This window comes from Oncorhynchus tshawytscha, linkage group LG06 (assembly GCF_018296145.1).
Source record: "Oncorhynchus tshawytscha isolate Ot180627B linkage group LG06, Otsh_v2.0, whole genome shotgun sequence".
Lineage (NCBI taxonomy): Eukaryota > Metazoa > Chordata > Actinopteri > Salmoniformes > Salmonidae > Oncorhynchus > Oncorhynchus tshawytscha.
Genome location: NC_056434.1, coordinates 57,515,771 through 57,539,359, shown reverse-complemented (window position 1 = coordinate 57,539,359; position 23,589 = coordinate 57,515,771). Strand labels below are relative to the sequence as shown.

Sequence of the window (23,589 nt, the reverse complement as noted above, 5' to 3'; positions counted from 1 at the left end):
AGCCTACTGCCTAGCCTAACTGTAGCGTGAAAGCTAAACAGGGTTCGCAGATTTTGGTGAAACTATTTTAGGAGGGTTTGTGGGTGGGTTTGTTTAATTTGTGGGAGATTTCAAGTCCATGAGGGGTAGGAATGGGGAAAGGTATCCTGGGGGGATATGATGCAGGAAATAGTACTATTATTATCAATAAATATGGGGCAAACACAGAGGATGTTTGCAAGCTAAATCAAAATAAAACGCCTGGAAAGGGGGGTCTGAGCTGACAACCCTGAGCAACGATTTTTACAATCTAAGTCAGTCGAGTGAACCATCCCTTCACCTCGTTTTGTTATAACATCTTTGGTCTGACAGATGTTTATGTGACAACCAGAATGCATTGTACGATGTCATCAAACAGTATCTGTCATTTCGTTTAGCATTAGCTCATCATAATCAGTACAATCTTCAAAAAGTATTTTACACACATCATATACAATCTATGCAAGAATCAGATTGCATGATTTGTACCCAGTACTTGAAAACATGTGAATAAAATACATTATGCTCCATACATACATACTGTAAATACATACAGTACCAGTCAAAAGTATTCCAGGATTTTTCTTTATTTTTACCATTTTCGATATTGTACAATAATAGTGAAGACGTCACAACTATGAAATAACATATATGGAATCATGTAGTAACCAAAAAAGTGTTAAACAAATCAAAATATATTTTATATTTCAGATTCTTCAAAGTTGCCACCATTTACCATGTCACAACTCAACTGATTGGCTCAAATGCATTAAGAAGGAAATCAATTCTACAAATTAAGGTAGACTTGTTAATTGAAATGCATTCGAGGTGACTACCTCATGAAGCTGGTTGAGAGAATGTCAAGAGTGTGCAAAGCTGTCATCAAGGCAAAGGGTGGCTACTTTGAAGTATCTCAAATGTAAAATATATTTTGATTTGTTTAACACTTTTTTAGTTCACATATCAAATATTTAGTTCACATTTAGTTCACATGTCACATATCAAATCAAATCATATGTTATTAGTCACATGCGCCGAATACAACAGGTGTAGTAGACCTCACTGAAATGCTTACTTACGAGCCCCTAACCAACAATGCAGTACAAATAAGAATAAGAAATAAAAGTAACAAGTAATTAAAAAGCCTCAGTAAAATAACAATAACGAAACTATATAGGACCCATGTCAAATCTTTAACAGTCTCATGAGCGGGAATAGGTTTTGTCGTGCCCTCTTCTCGACTGTCTTGGTGTGCTTGGACCATGTTAGTTTGTTGGTGATGTGGACACCAAAGAACTTGAAGCTCTCAATCGGCTCCACTTCAGCCCCTCGATGAGAATGGGGGCGTGCTCGGTCATCTTTTTCCTGTAGTCAACAATCATCTCCTTTGTCTATACTCGCTCTCCGACGCTCGAGGTGGCCAGTCTATTTATTATTACGCACACCTGTCACCATCGTTACGTGCACCAGCGCCTCATCAGACTCACCTGGACTCCATCACCTTCCTGATTACCTTCCCTATAACTGTCACCCTTTTTGGTTCTTCCGCTAGATGTTATTGACTCTGTTTGTGTTCCATGTCTGTATGTTACTTGTGTTTCTTGTTTTGTTCTATGTTAATTTATTCAATACACACCCCATACTTGCTTCCCGACTACCAGCGTACACATTACAGAATAACGCCTCACCAAAGGGGAGCATCAGGGAGTGGTTTTTGTTTTTTGTTTTGTAGGTGACGTCTTGTCCGGGTTTCGCTACCGGAGCTACCAGGGATGCCTAGGCTCGCTCATAGGGCTTCCATGCCTCTGCTGGCTCGTCAGGTTTTCAAGACTCGGTTGGCCCATCACGCGTCCGTGGCCGACGTTACCGAGGATGCCTCAGCTAGTTCGTCAGGCTTCCTTGCCTCACCTAGCTCGACAGGTTCACGAGACTCGGTTGGATCGTCAGGCTCCCATGCCTCAGCCGGTTCGTCAGGCTCCCATGCCTCGTCAGCCTCAGCTGTCTCAACAAGTTCCCACGCCTCAGCAGAAGCGATCGGCCCGCTCCTGGTCCCTGGGACTGTCCCTCTGGTCGGCGTCCTGCGGCTGGAGCCAGTCTGCTTATTGTTACGCACCCCTATCACCATCGTTACACACACCAGCGCCTCATCAGGCTCACCTTCCTGATTACCTTCCCTATAATTGCCACTCCCTTTGGTTCTTTCCCTAGGCGTTATTGACTCTGTTTGTGTTCCATGTCTGTACACTACTCGTGTTTCAAGTTACTACATGATTCCATATGTGTTATTTCATAGTGTTGATGTCTTCACTAATGTTCTACATTGTAGAAAATAGTAAAAATTAAAGAGAAACCCTTGAATGAGTAGGTGTGTCCAAACTTTTGACTGGTACTGTAAATGTTTTGCATCTTCAACAAAAGAGCACTGAGAAAACATTTTGTATGTTTTTTTAATAAATTACTTTCGGTCCAACTTTTGGCACTTTGGCTTTCCTAGTTATTGCCACAATGTTATGGTCACTACAGCCAATGGGAACTGATATTGCTTTGGTGCAAAGTTCTGCAGCATTTGTGAAGATATGATCAATGCGATCGGATGTTCATGATACTTTTATTCAAAAAACACTCAAACAAAATAACAAAAGCGAAAACAAAAGCGTAGAGTTCTGTCAGGCTAAGACACTAAACAGAAAACAAGATCCCACAACCTAATGGTGGGAAAAATGGCTGCCTAAATATGATCCCCAATTAGAGACGACGATAGACACCTGCCTCTGAACCACACTCGGCCAAAAAGTGTAGTGATAACCTGGGTTATATTAGTCACAATTAGAAGCTTTAGAGGACAGTTTGTTCCTAACCAGTCAATGCTCAGGTCACCCTCTCTGTTAACATCACACACATTATCAAGCATTACAAACATATTATCAAAATATTGACTGTCAGCACTTGGTAGCCTATGCAAGTGACCTTGCAACCACAACACTTCAACAACATTTGACATGAGATCCTCTCTAAACTTTACAGGAATATGGCTCTGAACATATACAGCAACACCTCTCCCATAGGCATTATTGTCTTTTCTGTAGAAGTTATAAACTTGTATTGCTACTGCTGCAACATCAAATTATCTTAGTGGGTTCAGAGATGGCCAGTATATGAATGTTATTGATTTCATTAACCTTATTTCTAAGACTACATATATTAATATAGGCTATTATTAATATGGGCTACCCTTTCCTGGGTAGCTTATCATAGATAGACATAATATGGAGAAGAACATAAAATACAAATACAAACATTGTTTGGCTAATAGAGTCAGTCAATCAGGCACTTGAGTGTCAGTTGGTGTATGTGTGTGTTTGTGATGTTGGGCTGAAGCTACTAACCCAGAAGTTTAGCTTAGCTTTTGGGAGGGAGGGTGGACAATGAGCTTGTCGTAGCGGATGTAAGCATGTCCCCACGCTCTTTGGCAGCTTTCATATGGATTTGAGTTATTGTGTATAAACATACATTTCACTGGAGATGCATCTATTAAGCAGGTAATCTGGGTTGTGTTCATTATGGCACACAATGCAAAAAGGTTTTAAACGCAACGGAAGACTAAAATGAACGTTTCTGATTAGACAAGTCCAGGTAGTAGTACCTCCCTGTTTCAGTCCATTGTCTTCCATTTTGTGCCTAATGAACATGACCCAGGTAAAGTTTGTTTTCTGATGATGGATCAAGTGTCACACCCCTCCCAGTCCCTAGTGTACCTCGGTTACTGTGGCCCCCGGGACTTTGTATGGGCCCTAACTGGGCCCCATACAGGGGCCTCTGCAGTCTTCACCCAGTGAACCACAGTCCATTTACATACCTTAATTCACCTAATCTGTTGTTAATCCCTGAAGGCATTAAACTGGAATTGTGTCACATCGACCCGGGTTCAGCGTATTTGGGACAAGTTTAAACAGTCACTCTGTTTAAACACACACACACACAGGCATCGACAGGCGCACACAGGCACGCACGCACACACACTCCCTTTCATCTGCTGAAGAATGTGGTGCGTTTTTTACATCTTAACTATAATGAGTCTCAAATGGCAGTCTATTCCCTATATAGTGCACTACCTTTGAAAAGGCGAGAGATTGGGACTATACGGTTCTATCTGCATTTTTTATTGACATATTCTGTTCCTTATTCTGTTCTACGTTCTCTACCTACATAGGACTCTAAATACCCCAATTCATGATAAGTTCAAAAGAATACAAGATAAACATTTCTGACACCATTCAAACCATTGAGGGTACAGAAATATAAAGCCAATTATCTCAGAATCATCTTTTTGCAGATAGAACCGTACAGTCCCAAGCTCTCAAAGGGCCCATTGGTCCCTGGTCAAAATGTGTGCACTATGTAGGGAATAAGGTGTCATTTGAGACTGTGTTTATGTTAACCTGGGAAGGATCAGGATCAAACTGGTGACCTGCTTTGAGAGGCATGTTTGGCAATACACAGCTAATGACTTCCAGTTAAGAGCTGCACCTACTGTAGTAGCTCACAGTAGTAATGAAAGAAAGAGAGGCGGTCTTGTGAGTCTTAACTGTAGAGCTCCTGATCGCATTCCACTTACTGTATACTGAGTTGCCTGCCAGTTGGAATGGACGATATATGGCAGTGGCAGCCCCACACCCTCCCTGTCTGTCTGTCTGTCTGTCTGTCCTCTGTCCTCTGTCTGTCTGTCCCTGTCCTCCCTCCCTCCCTCCCTGTCCTCTGTCCTGTCTGTCTCCCTCCCTCCCTCCCTCCTGTCTGTCTGTCTGTCTGTCTGTCTGTCTGTCTGTCTGTCTGTCTGTCTGTCTGTCTGTCTGTCTGTCTGTCTGTCTGTCTGTCTGTCTGTCTGTCTGTCTGTCTGTCTGTCTGTCTGTCTGTCTGTCTGTCTGTCTGTCTGTCTGTCTGTCTGTCTGTCTGTCTGTCTGTCTGTCTGTCTGTCTGTCTGTCTGTCTCGTGTGTCTCGTGTGTCTCGTGTGTCTCGTGTGTCTCCTCTGTCTTTCTCACTCCTTCACTTAGGGGCAGATATCTCCTGTGATAATCTCATTCCCTTATTGACATACGCCCCAGCTGTATCCTCCACAGGCGGTGTGCTGCTTCCTGCTCTCCTCTTCTCATCTCCTCTCCTCCCTCAGAAGCTGTTTCCTCCCCTGCTTCCTTCCTCCCTCCCGCCTTCCAGCTGTTTCAGACTCATTGTAGAGGCCACACACACACGCATGAGCTCACATGCGTGCATGTACACACACACACACACACATACACACACACACACACACTATCATGTATGGCTTTGTTAGGAAAGAGAATGTGGGATGATTTGAATAGAGCAGTTAGTGGGAGACATGGGGTGTCATGTGGCAAGTTGACAGCAGGTAAGGTATGACCTAAATTGCCTCAATGAATATCAAATGGGTTTGAGTAATTGTGTGTAAAAAAAAAACATGTCACTGGAGATTATTGTGTGTAAAAATACATGTCATTGGAGATTAAATTAAAATGCAACGAAAAACAAAAATGTATGTTTCTGATTGGACAAGTCCAGGTAGTAGTACCTCCCAGTTATAATCCATTTTCTGTACCTGGGCCCTAACTGGGTCTCTGCAGTCTTAACCCTAGTGAACCACAGCTCCATTTAAATACCTTAATTCACCTAATATTTTTATTACCTTTATTTTACTAGGCAAGTCAGTTAAGAACAAATTCTTATTTTCAATGACAGCCTAGGAACAGTGGGTTATCTGCCTGTTCAGGGGCAGAACAACAGATTTTGTACCTTGTCAGCTCGGGGATTTGAACTTGCAACCTTTCGGTTACTAGTCCAATGCTCTAACCACTAGGCTACCCTGCCGCCCCTATCTTGCTAATCCCTTAAGGCAGTGGTTCCCAAACTGTGGGACAGGCAGGGGGGGGGGCGGGGGAAGAGGGCTCATTCCGGCTTTCAATTTACTCTTCAAAGTTGTAATAGTGGAAGGCACAATTTGGAAATTGGGTAGTGCATCATTAGTTTTCCTCATCATGTCAGTCATTGCATACCTTAGAACTATTTATAACTTGTCAGAAATGTCCTAACATTTTTTTAGCTAGGTTTTTTTGGCCCATAGATTTTGTTGTAATGTTTGCTACACATTAGACATGGTGAAATGTATATAAGTGCTTGAAAATTAGATTTAAAATGGCATTGAAATATACATTTGAAGTCAGAACTTGCGTTGGAGTCATTAAATCTCGTTTTTCAACCACAAATTTCTTGTTAAGTGGCAGTATTGAGTAGCTTGGATGAATAAGGTGCCTAGAGTAAACTACCTGCTACTCAGGCCCAGAAGCTAAGATATGCATATTATTAGTAGATTTGGATAGAAAACACTCTGAAGTTTCTAAAACTGTTTGAATGCATTTCTACAGACAAGAACGAGGCTGTAGGCAGACCCCCTTAGTCAAACATCTCTCATCCGGCCCCCCTTCACATGAGCAGCCTGAAACAACGTTCTAAAAACGGTTGACGTCTAGTGGAAGCCTTAGGAAGTGAAAAATAATCCATATCCCACTGTGTATTCGATAGGGGTGAGTTCAAATACTACAACCTCAGATTTCCCACTTCCTGTTTGGATTTTTCCTCAGGTTTTTTGCCTGCCATATGAGTTCTGTTATGCTCACAGACATCATTCAAACACAGTTTTAGAAACTTCAGAGTTTTTTCTATCCAATACTACTAATAATATGCATATATTAGCATCTGGGACTGAGTCGGAGGCAGTTCACACTGGGCACACTATTCATCCAAAACAAGTTAACAACAAGTTTATATTTTAAAATGGTGTAAAATACTTGTATGTCTGAGGAATTTTAATTATGAGATTTCTGTTGTTTTGAATTTGACGCCCTGCACTTTCACTGGCTGTTGTCATATCGATCCAGTTAGCGGGATCTAAGCGATAAGAAGTTGTTTAACAAACTATAGTTTTGGCAAGTCGGTTGGAACATCTACTTTGTGCATGACACAAGTCATTTTTCCAACAACTGTTTACAGACAAATTAATTAACGTATAATTCACTGTATCACAATTCCAGTGGGTCAGAAGTTTATATACACTATGTTGACTGTGCCTTTAAACAGCTTGGAAAATTCCAGAAAATGATGGCTTTATGGCTTTAGAAGCTTCTGATAGGCTAATTGACATAATTTGAGTCAACTGGAGGTGTACCTGTGGATGTATTTCAGGGCCTACCTTCAACCTCAGTGCCTCTTTGCTTGACATCATGGGAAAATCAAAAGAAATCAGCCAAGAGCTCAGAAAAAAAGTGTAGCCCTCCACAAGTCTAGTTCATCATTGGGAGCAATTTCCAAATGCCTGAAGGTACCACGTTCATCTGTACAAACAATAGTACGCAAGTATAAACACCATGGGACCACGCAGCCATCATACCGCTCAGGAAGGAGACGCGTTCTGTCTCCTAGAGATTAATGTACTTTGGTGTGAAAAGTGCAAATCAATCCCAGAACAGCAGCAAAGGACCTTCTGAATATCCTGGAGGAAACAGGTACAAAGGTATCTATATCCACAGTAAATTGATTCCTATATCGACATAACCTAAAAGGCAGCTCAGGAAGGAAGAAGCCACTGCTCCAAAACCACCATAAAAAAAAGCCAGACTACGGCTTGCAGCTGCACATGGGGACAAAGATTGTACTTTTTGGAGAAATGTCCTCTGGTCTGATGAAACAAAAATAGAACTGTTTGGCCATAATGACCATCGTTATGTTTGGAGGAAAAAAGGGGAGACTTGCAAGCCGAAGAACACCATTACAATCGTGAAGCACGGGGGTGGCAGCATCATGTTGTGTGGGTGCTTTGCTGCAGGAGGGACTGGTGCACTTCACAAAATAGATGGCATCATGAGGGAGGAAAATTATGTGGATATATTGAAGCAACTTCTATATATTAAAGCTTGGTCGCAATTGGGTCTTCCAAATGGACAATGACCCCAAGCATACTTGAATGGCAAAATGACTTAAGGACAACAAATTCAAGGTATTGGATTGGATTGGCCATCACAAAGCCCTGACCTCAAGCCTACAGAAAATTTGTGGGCAGAACTGAAAAAGCGTGTGCGAACAAGGAGGCCTACAAACCAGACTCAGTTACACCAGCTCTGTCAGGAGGAATGGCCCAAAATTCACCCAACTTATTGTGGGAAGCTTGTGGAAGGCTACCCGAAAGGTTTGACCCAAGTTAAACAATTTAAAGGCAATGCTACCATATACTAATCGAGTGTTTGTAATCTTCTGACCCACTGAGAATGTGATGAAAGAAATAAAAGCTGAAATAATCATTCTCTCCTCTATTATTCTAACATTTCACATTCTTAAAATAAAGTGGTGATCCTACCTGATTTTATACAGGGCATTTTTACTACGATTAAATGTCAAGAATTGTGAAAAACTGAATTTAAATGTATTAAAATGTGTTCCCCTGGAAGGGGGGCCTGGGTGAAAACGTTTTGGAACCCCTGCCTTAAGGCATTAAACTGGAATTGTGTCACACTGATCCGGGTTCAGCGTTTTTGGGACAAGTTTAACCCTTCACACTCGTACATTTATACTGGTTGAAAATGGCCAATTTGGACACTGATAAGCTCCTAAATTGGAACATAGTGGCCATACATTAACATGCTATACATTACATCAGAACTCTGGCTCTGAGCTTCACAACCGTTCTGAAATTGAGCACCGCACGCAACAAGAAGTTACCACCATCCCTAATTGTGTTACCACTGACCCAGATTGTTATTTATAATGGACTGTTTTTGGATTACGTGAACAACAACAGTAATTGTGTGATGGCGGGATGCAGGGTTGTGTTTCAAACAAAACAACTACAAGTGTGCTTACTCTAGTTCCTCATCGGCACAGCTAGGAGAGCAAAAATAAAAGTACCTTAGCGTTGAAGTTTTTTCTTTGAGTCATAAAAGTGCAGTGAAATTACTTAGGAACTGTGCCCACGTTGTAGATGTGTGTGGCCACTTGGGGACACCAGTTAGTCCTCTCACTCCTACCCTTGAAATTTTAAGTTGTCTTATGTGGCACCTACCACACATTTTCCAGGAATAGTCTTATCTGACAGATTTTGTTATCAACAAATGCGGCGAAAAGTAAAGTCAATGTAAAATGCACATCAAATCAACATTGGAATGTTTGGACTAATCATTTCCCCAATTATCTCAAAACTGCTGTTCCCTTTCAATTGCTAACATGGTTATGCATATGCTTTTCATATTTCTTCTGTAAGAAACATGTCAATATACACCTATCCATATAGGCCAATTGTAAAAGGTTAAACAAGTGTAAAAGGTTAAACAGTCCCTCTATGTCAGCCCCAAAACACACACAGGCATGCACACACACACAATGCTCTCTTTCATCTGCTGAAGAATGTGGTGCGTTTTTCCCCTCTTAACTCTAAACAACTTTATTTCAAATGGCACCCTATTCCCTATATAGTGCACTACCATTGACAAGGGCCCGTAGGGTTCTGGTCAAAAGTAATGCACTAGGTAGGGAATGGGGTGTCATTTGGGACACTTCTTATGTTCACCTGGTAAGGATCAGGTTCGAACTGTTGACCTGGTTTGAGAGGCATGATGGGCAATACACTGTAGTAGCTCACAGTAGTAGTGAAAGAAAGAGAGGCAGTCCTGTGAGTCTCAACGGTAGATCGCATTCCACTTACTGTATATACAGACGTGGTCGAAATTTTTGAGAATGACACAAATATTCATTTTCACAAAGTCTGCTGCCTCAGTGTCTTTAGATATTTTTTGTCAGATGTTACTATGGAATACTTATTTTTCAAGACCTCTGCAAAACATCGATATTTTGGGTCCATGGCCAGGAAACTCCCCAGACCTTAATCCCATTGAGAACTTGTGGTCAATCCTCAAGAGGCAGGTGGACAAACAAAACCCCTCAAAATCTGACAAACTCCAAGCATTGATTATGCAAGAATGGGCTGCTATCAGTCAGGATGTGGCCCATAAGTTAATTGACAGCATGCCAGGGCGGATTGCAGAGGTCTTGAAAAAGAAGGGTCAACACTGCAAATATTGACGCTTTGCATCAGCTTCATGTAATTGTCAATAAAAGCCTTTGACACTTATGAAATACTTGTAATTATATTTCAGTATTCCATAGTAACATCTGACAAAAATATCTAAAGACACTGAGGCAGCCGACTTTGTGAAATTAATATTTGTGTCATTCTCAAAGCTTTTGGCCATGACTGTATACAGTCAGACATACATAGACCTGGGTTCAAATGCTATTTTAAATCATTTCAAATACTTTAGCTGGGCTTAATTGAGCTTGCCTGGAGCAATACAACCAATAGGATATTAGCAAAAATGCAGACCACACACATCTGGCACTCCAGGCAGTCTAAAGCAAATGCTCAAAGTATATGGAAGATAGTATATGAAAGTAGTATTTCAAAACTGTAACGTCTTCTTCCAACTCACACTCTCAAACACGTAGATCCCCTGAACGCATCTCACTTTCCAGCCCACTTTCCAACTCACACTCTCAAACACGTAGATCCCCTGAACGCATCTCACTTTCCAGCCCACTTTCCAGCTCACACTCTCAAACACATAGATCCCCTGAACGCAGCTCACTCTCCAGATCCCAATCACCTGAATTCTGATCACCTGTTCACACACCTGTATGTCATTATCACACACTATTTAGTTCAGATCTTTGCACCCCATCAATGTGAGGTATTGTTTGTTTTGTGACACATTTTTTTTCGCAGCGCTGCGTTTCCCCATAATTTATCCTCCCGCATATGATAGTTTTTGCCTGCCTCATTATCGACGCCTTTTGCCTATTCCCTGCCTGTACCTCGGATTTCCTGTTATCAACCTATTGCCTGATCTCCCAGATGACGTTACTAGCCTTTTCCCTGCCTGTACTGTTGCCTTTTTAGACCCCCTGTGTATGACCTTCTGCCTGCCCCTGGACCCAGCTACCTGCCTCCTCATGTGGTCCTTCACAATAAACACCTGCTGCGCCCTGTGCTTGAAACCCGCTCTGTCTCCCATCGTGTTCATTACAAATACAATTCAGGATTTGTCTTCTAATTGCTGTTCCCTTGCTGTACAGTGCATTCAGAAAGTATTCAGACCCCTTGACTTTTTCTACATTTTGTTACGTTACAGCCTTATTCTAAAATTGATTAAATAGTTTATTTTTCTCATCAATCTACACACAATACCCCATAATGACAAAGCAAAAACAGGTTTTTGAATTTTACCTGTTTTTTTGTGTGTTTCTTTTTACTGAAATATTTAATTTACATAAGTATTGAGACCCTTTACTCAGTACTTTGTTGAAGCACCTTTGGCAGGGATTACAGCCGTAAATCGTCTTGGGTATGACGCCACAAGCTTGGCACACCTGTATTTGGGGAGTTTCTCCCATTCTTCTCTGCAGATACTCTCAAGCTCTGTCAGGTTGGATGGGGAGCATTGCTGCACAGCTATTTTCAGGTCTTTCCAGAGATGTTTTATCAGGTTCAAGTCTGGGCTCTGGCTGGGCCACTCAAGGACATTCAGAGACTTGTCCCGAAGCCACTCCTGCATTGTCTTGGCTGTGTGCTTAGGGTCGTTGTCCTGTTGGAAGGTCAACCTTTGCCCCAGTCTGAGGTCCTGAGCGCTCTGGAGCAGGTTTTCGTCAAGGAACACTGTACTTTTCTCTGTTGATCTTTCACTTGATCCTGACTAGTCTCCCAGTCCCTGCCACTGAAAAACATCCCCATAGTATGATGATGCCACTACCATGCTTCACCGTAGGGATGGTGCCAGGTTTCCTCCAGATGTGACGCTTGACATTCAGGCTAGAGTTCAATCTTGGTTTCATCAGACCAGAGAATCTTGTTTCTCATGGTCTGAAAGTCCTTTAGGTGCCTTTGGAAAACTCCAAGTGGGCTGACTTTTACTGAGGAGTGGCTTCTGTCTGGCCACTCTACCATAAAGCCCTGATTGGTAGAGTGCTGCAGAGATGGTTGTCCTTCTGGAAGTTTCTCCCATCTCCACAGAGGAGCTCTGTCAGAGTGACCATCGGGTTCTTCTCCCCCGATTGTTCAGTTTGGCCAGCCGGCCAGCTTTAGGAAGAGTCGTGGTGGTTCCAAACTTCTTCCATTTAAGAATGATGGAGGCCACTGTGTTCTTGGAGACCTTCAATGCTGCAGAAATATTTGGGTACCCTTCCCCAGATCTGTGCCTCGACACAATCCTGTCTCTGAGCTCTACGGACAATTTCTTCGATCTCATGTCTTGGTTTTTGCTCTGACATGCGCTGTCAGCTGTGGGATCTTTTGTAGACAGGTGTGTTTCTTTCCAAATCATGTCCAATCAATTTAATTTACCAAGTTGTGGAAACATCTCAAGGATGATCAATGGAAACATGAATCACCTGAGCTCAATTTTGCGTCTCAAAGCAAAGGGTCCCAATACTTATGTAAATAAGGTATTTCTGTTTTATATTTTTTATACATTTGCTAAAATTTCTGAACCTGTTTTCACTTTTTGTGTGTAGATTGAGGGGGGAAAAATGATTTAATACATTTTAGAATAATGCTGTAACGTAACAAAATGTGGAATAAGGCAAGGGGTCTGAATACTTTCAGTAGTTGTTTCTTAAAAAGAAAATAATGACTTTTCGGCGTCCCTGAATAGCATTTCAGACTGAAGACAAGTATGCTAATGCATCTGAAATTCAAATTCGAAAAATGCTTCATTGGCATGAAACACATTTTGATTATTATCTCCTGAGACTACAGTAGTTTACATGTAAATCAATTTGAGCATTAAAATAATGCCACATACTCTCTTTCTCAATGTCTCTCTATCTCTTCCTCTCTCTGCCACTCTCCCACCCCCTCACACTCCCACTTTCTGCCCCCTCCCCCCTCTCTCTCTCTCCCTCTCTCTCTCTCTTTCTGTCTCTCTCTCTCTTTCCCTCTCTCCCTATTACAGAGATTGAGGATATGTCCCCCAGACAGTCCCGGGTCTTCACAGCAGACACCATGCAGCGTGTGTCCTGTACGGCCCCACGTGGAAAGCCCCAGCCTGAGGTGTGGTGGGAGCGGGAAGGGGTGCGGGTCCCCACGGAGGGACGGGTGTACCAGGAAGGCAGTGAACTGGTCTTCAGCCCCACCGAGCAGGGCGACTCAGGCTCCTACACCTGCGTGGCCCAAAACAAGGCGGGCCGCAAGACCCAGGAGCTGACCTTCACAGTGGCCAGTGAGTCAGGCCACCGTCTTCTGACCTATTACATCATGGCTAGGGCCAGCAGTGTGTCCTGACCATGCAAAACTCTGGTCCCTATTATAGGGTTGTGCTTTAGTCATTACTTGTCCATTCTGTTCCTAAGCAAGGGGTCAATTTGGGATTCAACATGATTGACTCTGGCTACTACAGTAACAATTCTTCATTTGTGTGTGTGATTCAGCTGCCCCAGTGTGGGTAACCAAGCCCCAGGACAGCTACCTGGAGGAGGGAAGACCAGGCTACCTCCATTGCCACGCTCAGGCTACCCCTGAGCCTGAGGTCACGTGGCACCGAAACAGCATTATGGTCATGCCTGAGGTCAGTATCTCTCTCTTTCTCTTTCTATCACACACAGACACATGCACGTATGCACACACACACACACACACACACACACACACACACACAAGCATGCAGGCGTGCACACACACACACATTAAAAAAACGGTATCTAGGCCATTCCTCTCCATTCTCTTACCCTTCTCCCTCTCTTCTTTATCAGGACCCACGCTTTACAGTGTTCCCCAATGGTACTCTGCGCATCAATAATGTGGAGGTGTATGATGGTCAGATGTATGCCTGTGTGAGCAGGACAGAGGGAGGCAAGCTGTCTGGAAATGCCAGAGTCTATGTACTGGGTGAGCTGGAACTACATGATGTGCGTGCGTGCGTGCGTGCATGGGAGAGAGCATGTGTGTGAACGTGATCAGCCAGTTTAATTCAGTTTAACCTTAGATGTTCCCCTGGTGCTGCCTTTCTAGAGTTGTTAACATGGGTTGTCTAATTCCTGACTTGCTTTGTCTACCTCGTCTTTGTTTTGGTGATCTAAGATCCTGATACCCTTGTGATTCTTCATTCAGCCATGTGAACGTGTGTGCTTGCATCTGCATGTTCTTAAATGTGTCTGAACATGCTGTAAATAGCTTTGTATAGTGTACCATGGGGTGTACCTGGGACCAGGCTACTCTCTCTTAGCTGTGTGGGTCATGGTGTGTTTGACCTTTTTACCTGTGTGTTCCAGAGAAACTGAAGTTCACCCCTACGCCCCAGCCATCTCAGTGCCTGGAGCTGGACAAGGAGGTCAACATCCAGTGTTCTGCCACAGGCAGAGAGACCCCCACCATCAAATGGACCAAAGCAGGTGAGTGCAGGGTGGTCCTACTCAGTGCTAGACCACAATATCCTAGCTGCCATTTCCTGCCATTGTGCCCTTGGGAAAAGCGTGTTTCCAGGGGTTGGGATAAAGCCATTGTCACAGCTCACAGAAATAAGAAATACAAAGTCTATGTCCTGTGACAATAGACAATAAAATCTTCTTATAACATCAGATTATGGATAATGTTAGAATACGGAATCATTTCAGAAGGAATGCATTGTAGATAGAATCAGATGAATGAAAAGTGAAGACAAGATTACATATGATAATTTCCCACCATTTGCATTGCCTATGTTAGAGGAGATTACTTCATCGATTTAGGGTTTGTCCTATTGTGATTATGTACCCAAAAAACGTTGTGAAATACAATGCACCCCTATTGGTTATAGGCCTACATTATTGGCTGCATAGAAGCAGTCTACCGTCTTCAGAACTGGATAATAATAGCTTTATTTGCCTCATAAAATAATGTAAAAATGCTATTGTTTGTTCTATCTCTCATAAAGCTGTGATTGAGAACAGCCTATTCCCAGGCTTAGGCTACAGACTTTCATTCTTGTTCTTTGTTCATTTAAAGCCACAACTTCGTAGGCTAGAATATTTGGGAAATAAACTACTCTGCCCTACAAACGCAAAACGGCGCAACTACGAATTTGGTCAAAGTCTTTGATCTGTTGGAATGGTCAGGTATATTATCTGATTAATGTGGTATTTGGTTTCCTGGGACAAGAACGATCCACTTGATCAGAATATATCATTGAGTATCAGAAATTACTGCCTTTCTAGACAGAAAAAATACTTTGAAGTCAGATTTTGCCGTAAGAAAAGTTATGTAATTACTGTGTTTTGCCTTTGTAGGTCAGTTTACTGTTCATGACTTTAACTTGTATTATAGGCCTAGAAGAAGCATAGGTTATTGGCCATTTGGTTTTCATCCTGTCATGCAAGGATTTTCCCTCTCTCACATTATTAGTCCTCTGGCTACCTTGCCTTTTTAGGCTATTCAAATACGTTTTTGAGATGGAACTCCATTACATTCATTGTTTGAATAGGATGCATAAAGGATGCATATTCATAACCTATTGAATGGAGAGAGAAAGCAATATAGTTTAAAAAAATAAATAATAATAAACATGATATAGCCTGATGCCCATGAATCCGACAGAGAGAGAGAAATAATATTTTCTGACTGAACATTTTTGTGCTGCTTTGGTGGAATTTTCCTCTCTGTCTGGCCTACATTCCTCTCTTGCATTCTGCAGGCTATATAACTTATTTATTGAAATAGGTTATAGCAAATAGGAATAGATTAGTCGGAATGTCACTTGTGTGCCGTGCGCTGCGAGTCGCAGTTTTTTACTGTGCAGCGCCAGTATAGCTCAAATAGGCTAAACCATCGTCTGTCACGTCAATTAGGCGTCACCGTCGACGATGGTGGTCAATAATTGTCGATAGACTATGGTATATCGTCCAAGCCTACGTCCATTACACTCATAACCTTTTGACAGTACTGAGCCAAGCTGTACTGCACTGGCCTGGTTACACATCCACCACAGTTGCACTGGATAGGACCATATTAAAGGAACATGTCCAACCAAGTATGTATCGGGACAGCGCGATAGTGGGTAAAGGGTACCACAGTACTGTAGTTTCTCAGCCCCTCCCCCCATTGAACTCCTCTCTGACACTATGTCGCCCCGTACAGATGGTGGAGAGCTGCTTCCTCATGTGGAGATGAGGAATAGCCAGCTCCACTTCACCAAAGTGACTCGCAGCGACGCAGGAAACTACACCTGTATCGCCTCCAACAGCCTACAGGGGGAGATCAGAGCCATGGTCGGCCTCACTGTGGCAGGTAAGGCGCGTGTGTTCTTGTGCGTGTGTGCGTTTGAGTGTGTGTGCGTTTGAGTGTGTGTGCGTTTGAGTGTGTGTGCATTTGAGTGTGTGTGCATTTGAGTGTGTGTGTGTGTCTGTGCGCAGCGTGTATGTGTTTGATTAACTGTAGTTCATTTTGTATTTTCCTTTGCAAAAGCGAAAGAGACTGTGCATAGCAGTGTGTCTAGAGGAGATCCAGGTGCTGGTTCAAATCAAATCAAAATCAAATTTGATTGGTCACTTACACATATTTTGCAGATTGTGGGTTGTTGCGGGTGTAATGCTTCTGTTCCTAGCTCCAACAGTGCAATAGTATCTTACAATACACAATACACACAAATCTAAAAGTCAAATAATGGAATTTAGAAATATATAAATATTATATTGAGGAATGTCAGAGTGGCAATTGACTAAAATACAGTACAATAGAATACAGTATTAACATATGAGATGAGTAAAGCAGTATGTAAACATTTTTGAAACATTATTAAAGTGACTAGTGTTCCATTATTGAAGTGGCCAGTAATTCCAAGTCTATGTATGTAGGGCAGCAGCCTCTAAGGTGCAGGGTTGTGTAGCCGGGTGGAAGCCGGCTAGTGATGGCTATTTAACTGGTTTGGGCTGGCGCAACTAATTGACGACTGACCTTGACTTCAATAAAATAAAACATGCACCTTGCAATAAAAAATTAAAAAAGTCACGGACATTCGTTTTTTACACTAGTTTTAGGTTTGTATTTTCCTTACCGTCCTCATAACGGCAATCCTTTGGGATCACTGTTTGTCTCTTCTCTTAGTTGATGCACTGTTTATAATCAGCTTTCCAATGACCATTGTCGATGTGGTTGTCTCTTTCATTCATCCATGCACTAGAAGGCCATCTGGCTGCCATGTAATGAAACTCCATTAGGTGTTGAAGACACTTGTGGTTGACACAAAGAAAGCCCACCACAATGTAGAACTAGCTGTTCGATATGGACAAAAAGTCCCACATTGTTATAAATTGCCTGAATTGATGCGATAACGATAAATAGAACGATACGTTTATAACATTAATGTGCACCACAGCTTTTTTTATTTATCATCCTTTAAACTACTACTACTAGTTTGAAGGTAGTAGCCATCAATTGTCCCATTAACAATCACCCATATCAGCAAAAGTATTTCGTTTCGAACGTAACATTTCTCTAGTATAGGCTACCTATCACAATGAATGATATCAGCAAAATGCCCGCGATAAGTTATCTGTATGGTCGGTCTTGATCATTTTCGGGTTTATTGTCCCAGCTCTACAACACTGTCACCACTGTGAGTCTATAGGAAATCAGTTTCCTGGGCTTTGTTTAGAGATGGAGTGTGGTATATTAACCGTGGTGTGTGTGTGTGTGTGTGTGTGTGTGTAGTGTATATCCGCTTTAAGCTGGAGCCAGAGAACACCACAGTGTACCAGGGCCACACAGCCATCCTACACTGCCAGGCCACAGCAGACCCTGAGCCCCGCGTCCAGTGGATGGTCAAGGATAAGGTGCTGGACACCAGCAGGAGAAGGTAAAGGCTTTACCCACAGAGACGATAATAATACACACACGACGACATTGTCTTCCTTTGTGGTGCTCTGGAATTTAAAAAAGCACTGGATTGTAATTGACACAAGTTGTAACATAACATACACCACCGTTCAAAAGTTTGGGGTCACTTAGAAATGTCCTTGTTTTTGAAAGAAAAGCGACAAAAAATGTGTCCATTAAAATAACATCAAATTGATCAGAAATCCAGTAAATGACTATCGTAGCTGGAAATGGCTGATTTTTTATGGAATATCTACATAGGCGTACAGAGGCCCATTATCAGCAACCATCACTCCTGTGTTCCAATGGCACATTGTGTTAGCTAATCCAGGTTTATCATTTTAAAAGGCTAATTGATCATTACAAAACACTTTTGCAATTATGTTAGCACAGCTAAAAACTGTTGTGCTGTTTAAAGAAGCAATAAACCTGGCCTTCTTTAGACTAGTTGAGTATCTGGAGTATCAGCATTTGTGGGATCGATTATAGGCGCAAAATGGCCAGAAACAAAGAACTTTCTTCTGAAACTCGTCAAGTCTATTCTTTTTCTGAGAAATGAAGGCTATTCCATGCGAGAAATTGCCAAGAAACTGAAGATCTCATGCAACGCTATGTACAGTCATGGCTAAAAGTTTTGAGAATGACACACATATTAATTTACACAGTCTGCTGCCTCAGTTTGTATGATGGCAATTTGCATACACTCCAGAATGTTATGAAGAGTGATCAGATGAATTGCAGTTAATTGTAAAGTCCCTCTTTGCCATGCAAATTAACTGAATCCCCAAAAACATTTCCACTGCATTTCAGCCCTGCCACAAAAGGATCAGCTGACATCTTGTCAGCGATTCTCTTGTTAACACAGGTGTGAGTGTTGATGAGGACAAGTCTGGAGATCACTCTGTCATGCTGATTGAGTTTGAATAACAGACTTCAAACAGCTTCAAAAGGAGGGTGGTGCTTGGAATCATTGTTCTTCCTCTGTCATCCATGGTTACCTGCAAGGAAACACGTGCCGTCATCATTGCTTTGCAGAAAAAGGGCTTCATGGGTAAGGATATTGCTGCCAGTAAGATTGCACCTAAATCAACCATTTATCGGATCATCAAGAACTTCAAGGAGAGCGCTTCAATTGTTGTGAAGAAGGCTTCAGGGCGCCCAAGAAAGTTCAGCAAGCGCTAGAACCGTCTCCTAAAGTTGATTCAGCTGCGGGATCGGAGCACCACCAGTACAGAGCTTGCTCAGGAATGCCAGCAGGCTGGTGTGTGCATCTGCATGCACAGTGAGGCGAAGAATTTTGGAGGATGGCCTGGTGTCAAAAAGGGCAGCAAAGAAGACACTTCTCTCCAGGAAAAACATCAGGGACAGACTGATATTCTGCAAAAGGTATAGGGATTGGACTGCTGAGGACTGGGATAAAGTAATTTTATCTGATGAATCCAATTTCCGATTGTTTGGTGTCATCCAGAAAAAAGCTTGTCCAGAGAAGACACGGGTGAGCACTATCATCAGTCCTGTGTCATGCCAACAGTAAAGCATCCTGAGACCATTCATGTGTGGGGTTGCTTCTCAGCCAAGGGAGTGGGCTCACTCACAATTTTTCCTAAGAACACAACCATGAATATAGAATGGTAGCAACACATCCTCCGAGAGCAACTTCTTCCATCCATCCAGGAACAGTTTGGTGACGAACAATGCCTTTTCCAGCATGATGGAGCACCTTGCCATAAGGCAAAAGTGATAACTAAGTGGCTCGGGGAACAAAACATCCATATTTTGGGTCCATGGCCAGGAAACTCCCCAGACCTTAATCCCATTGAGAATTTGTGGTCAATCCTCAAGAGGCGGGTGAACAAACAAAAACCCACAAATTCTGACAAACTCCAAGCATTGATTATGCAAGAATGGGCTGCTATCAGTCAGGATATGGCCCAGAAGATAATTGACAGCATGCCAGGGCGGATTGCAGAGGTCTTGAAAAAGAAGGGGCAACACTTTGCTTCAACTTCATGTAATTGTCAATAAAAGCCTTTGACACTTATGATATGCTTGTAATTATACTTCAGTATTCCATAGTAACATCTGACAAAAATATCTAAAGACACTGAAGCAACAAAGTTTGTGGAAATATTCGTGTCATTCTCAGAACTTTTGGCCACGACTGTACTACTCCCTTCACAGAACAGCACAAACTGGCCCTGACCAGAATAGAAAGAGGAGTGGGAGGCCCCGGTGTACAACTGAGCAAGAGGACAAGTCTCACTCTCTCTCTTTCTACCCCCTCTTCCACTCTCTCTCTCTCTCTTTCTCTCTCAGGTTCCAGTTAATGGTCAATGGCTCTCTGGTGATAACAGATGTCACCACGGACGACACAGGCAAATACACCTGCATTGCCGGAAACAGCTGCAGCATCAGTGACCGTGTGGCACAGCTCTACGTAGTGGGTAAGTCTCTCTCTCTCATACAGATGCACACACATATGCACAAAAGGATGCCACCCCCACCATGTTACTGTGTGTGCGTGTGTGTAGCAATCACGAGGACTGGATGAGTTTCCTGACTTGTACTTCCAGCGCCGACAGAGATGGCCGCCTCGCTTCGCGTTCCTAGGAAACTATGCAGTTTTTTGTTTTTTTACGTGTTATTTCTTACACTAGTACCCCAGGTCATCTTAGGTTTCTTTACATACAGCCGACAAGAACTACTGAATATAAGATCAGCGTCAACTCACCATCAGTACGACCAAGAATATGTTTTTCGCGATGCGGATCCTGAGTTCTGCCTTACAACCAGTGTAACCGAGGGGATCACATGCAGCGACCAAAAAAAAAAAACGACTCAGAAAAAGAGGGAAACGAAGCGGTCTTCTGGTCAGACTCCGGAGACGGGCACATCGTGCACCACTCCCCAGCATTCTTCTTGCCAATGTCCAGTCTCTTGACAACAAGGTTGATGAAATCCGAGCAAGGGTAGCATTCCAGAGGGACATCAGAGACTGTAACGTTCTCTGCTTCACGGAAACATGGCTAACTGGAGAGACGCAATCCGAAGCGGTGCAGCCAGCGGGTTTCTCCACGCATCGCGCCGACAGAAACAAACATCTCTCTGGTAAGAAGACGGGCGGGGGCGTATGCCTTATGGCCAACGTGACATGGTGTGATGAAGGAAACATACAGGAACTCAAATCCTTCTGTTCACCTGATTTAGAATTCCTCACAATCAAATGTAGACCGCATTATCTACCAAGAGAATTCTCTTCGATTATAATCACAGCCGTATATATCCCCCAAGCAGACACATCGATGGCTCTGAACGAACTTTATTTAACTCTCTGCAAACTGGAAACGATTTATCCGGAGGCTGCATTCATTGTAGCTGGGGATTTTAACAAGGCTAATCTGAAAACAAGACTCCCTAAATTTTATCAGCATATTGATTGCGCAACCAGGGGTGGAAAGACCCTGGATCATTGTTACTCTAACTTCCGCGACGCATATAAGGCCCTGCCCCGCCCCCTTTCGGAAAAGCTGACCACGACTCCATTTTGTTGATCCCTGCCTACAGACAGAAACTAAAACAAGAAGCTCCCACGCTGAGGTCTGTCCAACGCTGGTCCGACCAAGCTGACTCCACACTCCAAGACTGCTTCCATCACGTGGACTGGGAGATGTTTCGTATTGCGTCAGACAACAACATTGACGAATACGCTGATACGGTGTGCGAGTTCATTAGAACGTGCGTTGAAGATGTCGTTCCCATAGCAACGATTAAAACATTCCCTAACCAGAAACCGTGGATTGATGGCAGCATTCGTGTGAAACTGAAGGCACGAACCACTGCTTTTAATCAGGGCAAGGTGTCTGGTAACATGACTGAATACAAACAGTGCAGCTATTCCCTCCGCAAGGCTATCAAACAAGCTAAGCGCCAGTACAGAGACAAAGTAGAATCTCAATTCAACGGCTCAGACACAAGAGGTATGTGGCAGGGTCTACAATCAATCACGGACTACAGGAAGAAACCCAGCCCAGTCACGGACCAGGATGTCTTGCTCCCAGGCAGACTAAATAACTTTTGCCCGCTTTGAGGACAATACAGTGCCACTGACACGGCCTGCAACGGAATCATGCGGTCTCTCCTTCACTGCAGCCGAAGTGAGTAAGACATTTAAACGTGTTAACCCTCGCAAGGCTGCAGGCCCAGACGGCATCCCCAGCCGCGCCCTCAGAGCATGCGCAGACCAGCTGGCCGGTGTGTTTACGGACATATTCAACCAATCCCTATACCAGTCTGCTGTTCCCACATGCTTCAAGAGGGCCACCATTGTTCCTGTTCCCAAGAAAGCTAAGGTAACTGAGCTAAACGACTACCGCCCCGTAGCACTCACATCCGTCATCATGAAGTGCTTTGAGAGACTAGTCAAGGACCATATCACCTCCACCCTACCTGACACCCTTGACCCACTCCAATTTGCTTACCGCCCAAATAGGTCCACAGACGATGCAATCTCAACCACACTGCACACTGCCCTAACCCATCTGGACAAGAGGAATACCTATGTGAGAATGCTGTTCATCGACTACAGCTCGGCATTCAACACCATAGTACCCTCCAAGCTCGTCATCAAGCTCGAGACCCTGGGTCTCGACCCCGCCCTGTGCAACTGGGTACTGGACTTCCTGACGGGCCGCCCCAGGTGGTGAGGGTAGGCAACAACATCTCCTCCCCGCTGATCCTCAACACTGGGGCCCCACAAGGGTGCGTTCTGAGCCCCCTCCTGTACTCCCTGTTCACCCACGACTGCGTGGCCATGCACGCCTCCAACTCAATCATCAAGTTTGCGGACGACACAACAGTGGTAGGCTTGATTACCAACAACGACGAGACGGCCTACAGGGAGGAGGTGAGGGCCCTCGGAGTGTGGTGTCAGGAAAATAACCTCACACTCAACGTCAACAAAACTAAGGAGATGATTGTGGACTTCAGGAAACAGCAGAGGGAACACCCCCATCCACATCGATGGAACAGTAGTGGAGAGGGTAGCAAGTTTTAAGTTCCTCGGCATACACATCACAGACAAACTGAATTGGTCCACTCACACAGACAGCATCGTGAGGAAGGCGCAGCAGCGCCTCTTCAACCTCAGGAGGCTGAAGAAATTCGGCTTGTCACCAAAAGCACTCACAAACTTCTACAGATGCACAATCGAGAGCATCCTGGCGGGCTGTATCACCGCCTGGTATGGCAACTGCACCGCCCTCAACCGTAAGGCTCTCCAGAGGGTAGTGAGGTCTGCACAACGCATCACCGGGGGCAAACTACCTGCCCTCCAGGACACCTACACCACCCGATGCTACAGGAAGGCCATAAAGATCATCAAGGACATCAACCACCCGAGCCACTGCCTGTTCACCCCGCTGTCATCCAGAAGGCGAGGTCAGTACAGGTGCATCAAAGCTGGGACCGAGAGACTGAAAAACAGCTTCTATCTCAAGGCCATCAGACTGTTAAACAGCCACCACTAACATTGAGTGGCTACTGCCAACACACTGTCAATGACACTGACTCTACTCCAGCCACTTTAATCATGGGAATTGATGGGAAATTATGTAAATATATC

At 43.6% G+C, this 23,589-nt stretch overlaps 1 protein-coding gene across 1 annotated transcript in view; it reads left to right on the top strand.

Annotated features, from left to right (window-relative positions):
* LOC112253507 (inactive tyrosine-protein kinase 7) overlaps positions 1–23,589 on the top strand; it is a 206,001-nt gene that overhangs the window by 167,450 nt on the left and 14,962 nt on the right. Inside the window, exons 7-13 of the mRNA XM_042323433.1 lie at positions 13,078–13,344; positions 13,553–13,689; positions 13,874–14,009; positions 14,393–14,512; positions 16,233–16,382; positions 17,805–17,949; positions 20,286–20,413. Of these exons, the coding sequence (XP_042179367.1) occupies positions 13,078–13,344; positions 13,553–13,689; positions 13,874–14,009; positions 14,393–14,512; positions 16,233–16,382; positions 17,805–17,949; positions 20,286–20,413 (1,083 nt within the window). The remainder of the gene's footprint in view (positions 1–13,077; positions 13,345–13,552; positions 13,690–13,873; positions 14,010–14,392; positions 14,513–16,232; positions 16,383–17,804; positions 17,950–20,285; positions 20,414–23,589) is intronic.